The sequence below is a fragment of the Otolemur garnettii genome, unplaced genomic scaffold (genome assembly GCF_000181295.1).
Source record: "Otolemur garnettii isolate 467f Iridium unplaced genomic scaffold, OtoGar3 scaffold00140, whole genome shotgun sequence".
Classification (NCBI taxonomy): Eukaryota; Metazoa; Chordata; class Mammalia; order Primates; family Galagidae; genus Otolemur; species Otolemur garnettii.
Window position 1 is genome coordinate 3,519,804 of NW_003852535.1, and position 2,246 is coordinate 3,522,049.

Below are 2,246 nucleotides of genomic sequence, written 5' to 3' on the forward strand. Positions count from 1 at the left end.
AACAGAGCTTGAGGCTCTGTCTCAAAAAAAAAAAAAAAAGTTTTCATTCTTGGGCAGCGCCTGTGGCTCAGTGGGTAGGGCGCTGGCCCCATATACCAAGGGTGGCAGGTTTGAACCCAGCCCCAGTCAAACTGCAACAAAAATATAACGAAGCGTTGTGGCAGGTGCCTGTAGTCCAGCTACTCTGGAGGCTGAGGCAAGAGAATTGCCTATGCCCAGAGTTGAGGTTGCTATGAGCTGTGTTGCTATGGTACTCTACTGAGGGCGATTAAGAAAAGTTTGCATTCTCTAGAGTTTTTTTCCTGACTTCTTTTTGTTGTTGTTGTTGGAGATAGAGTCTCACTATGTCGCCCTCAGTAGAGTGCTAGGGTGTCACAGGGCACAGCAACCTCAAACTCTTGGGCTTAAGCTATCAGTTTCCTCACTTATAAAACTGGTAAATCCATACCCTGTTAAGTGAATTGAGATGACAGACAGGAAAGCTGGAAGCTGTTAATCCTTGCCTAGACCCCAGTTTTTCATATAAACTGGGCTGTTAGGAGAGAGTTTAGTTAATAGTTTGGGCGTATGTTGGCTAGGGCCTAGAAAACGTGTTTATGATTTTTTTTTTTAAGCTAGTCACATTTAGCAGTGGAGGGTTGTACACATATACCAACACTAGTGACACTAAAGTCGATAAGTGCTGATAACCTACTACTGACTTGTTGTTTTGTTTTGTTTTGTTTGTTTTTGGCTAGGGCTGGGTTTGAACCTACCACCTCCAGCATATGGGGCCGGTGCCCTACTCCTTTGAGCCACAGGCACCACCCCTGACTTGTTTTTTTAATCCCAACTCTATCCTCTCTCTGCCTGTAGCTCCCTAATCACATGTGTGGATTCTGGGATACTCAGAGTCTGGCATAACAGTGACAAGGAGGCATCCTCTGATCCAGTAAGGCTCCTGTACCCTGATGGTTAGAGAATGTGGGACCAGGGGAGAAGCCTAATGCAGGCTTTAGAGAAAGGAGGATTAAGGACTTTGGAACTGACTCTCATCTCCATTCTTTTCAGCTCTTGGAACTAAGGGTGGGCCCTGGAGTATATAGGATGCGCCAAGACCCAGCACACCCCCATGTGGTTGCCACAGGTGGGAAAGAGAATGCCTTGAAGCTGTGGGACCTGCAGGGGTCTGAGGAACCTATGTTCAGAGCCAAGAATGTAAGTAATGGGTATGGAGGGGCTGGATTAGAGGTTGAAGGAGTCTGAGGTCACTATGAGTCAGGGTCCAGATGGGCTTTAGGGGATGATGAAGGAGCTGAAGGAAGGGTCACGGAGCTCATCATAGTCCTTTCCCCCATCTACCTACTTCGCCAGGTACGGAATGACTGGCTGGACCTGCGGGTGCCCATCTGGGACCAAGACATACAATTCCTCCCTGGGTCACAGAAGCTTGTCACCTGCACAGGGTACCACCAGGTGAGGCACCACCTCATCCCTATCTCCCCTTGGGCTAAAGCACCCTCTTTAGAGAAACAGTCTGCTTGTGTATAACTGATCTCCATGGTGTGGCACAGCTGCTATTCTCACCATCCTGATTCTGGAGAAGCAAGTGCTTCTCCATCTGTTTCAGCCCTATCACTAAGCCTGTTACCTTCCTTTTCTGCATTCAAGAATGGCGTTTCCTAAATTATGGCTTTTCCTTTTCCTCCCACCTGGAAGAGCAGAGAGAAGGGAGTGTGTCTCCTTCACAGTGGGATCCAAAGGATGCGGGTATTATGAGAGGACACTGGGCTTGGTGTGAAGAGAAATGGGTTCAGGTCCTGATGGAGCTTCTGTGATTTGCTTTGGGACTCAGGCCTCAGCTCCTCAGCTTTACAAGATGAGCCCAACTGAAGATTTTTTTTTTTTTTTTGAGACAGTCTCACTTTGTTGCCCTCAGTACAGTGCCATACCATCATAGCTCACAGCAACCTCAAACTCATGGGTTTAAGTGATCCTCTTGCCTTAGCTTCCTGATTAACTGGAACTACAGGCGCCCACCACAAAGTGCCAGTATTTTTAAAAACAGGATCTTGCTCTTGCTGATACTGGTCTCCAACTCCTGAGCTCAAGCAGTCCACCTGCCTTGGCCTCCCAGAGTGTTAGGATTATAGGCATGAGCCACTGTGCCCAGCCTTTTTTTTTTTTTTTAAGACAGAAGACAGATTCTCTCTGTTTCCCAGGCTAAAATGCTATGGTATCAACCTATCTCAAAGCAACCTCAGCCC

At 47.5% G+C, this 2,246-nt stretch overlaps 1 protein-coding gene across 1 annotated transcript in view; it reads left to right on the forward strand.

The window, feature by feature from the left end:
- WDR74 (WD repeat domain 74) overlaps nucleotides 1–2,246 on the forward strand; it is an 8,655-nt gene that overhangs the window by 1,005 nt on the left and 5,404 nt on the right. The window contains exons 4-6 of the mRNA XM_003798703.3: nucleotides 856–931; nucleotides 1,051–1,197; nucleotides 1,354–1,455. Coding sequence (XP_003798751.1) covers nucleotides 856–931; nucleotides 1,051–1,197; nucleotides 1,354–1,455 — 325 coding nt within the window. The remainder of the gene's footprint in view (nucleotides 1–855; nucleotides 932–1,050; nucleotides 1,198–1,353; nucleotides 1,456–2,246) is intronic.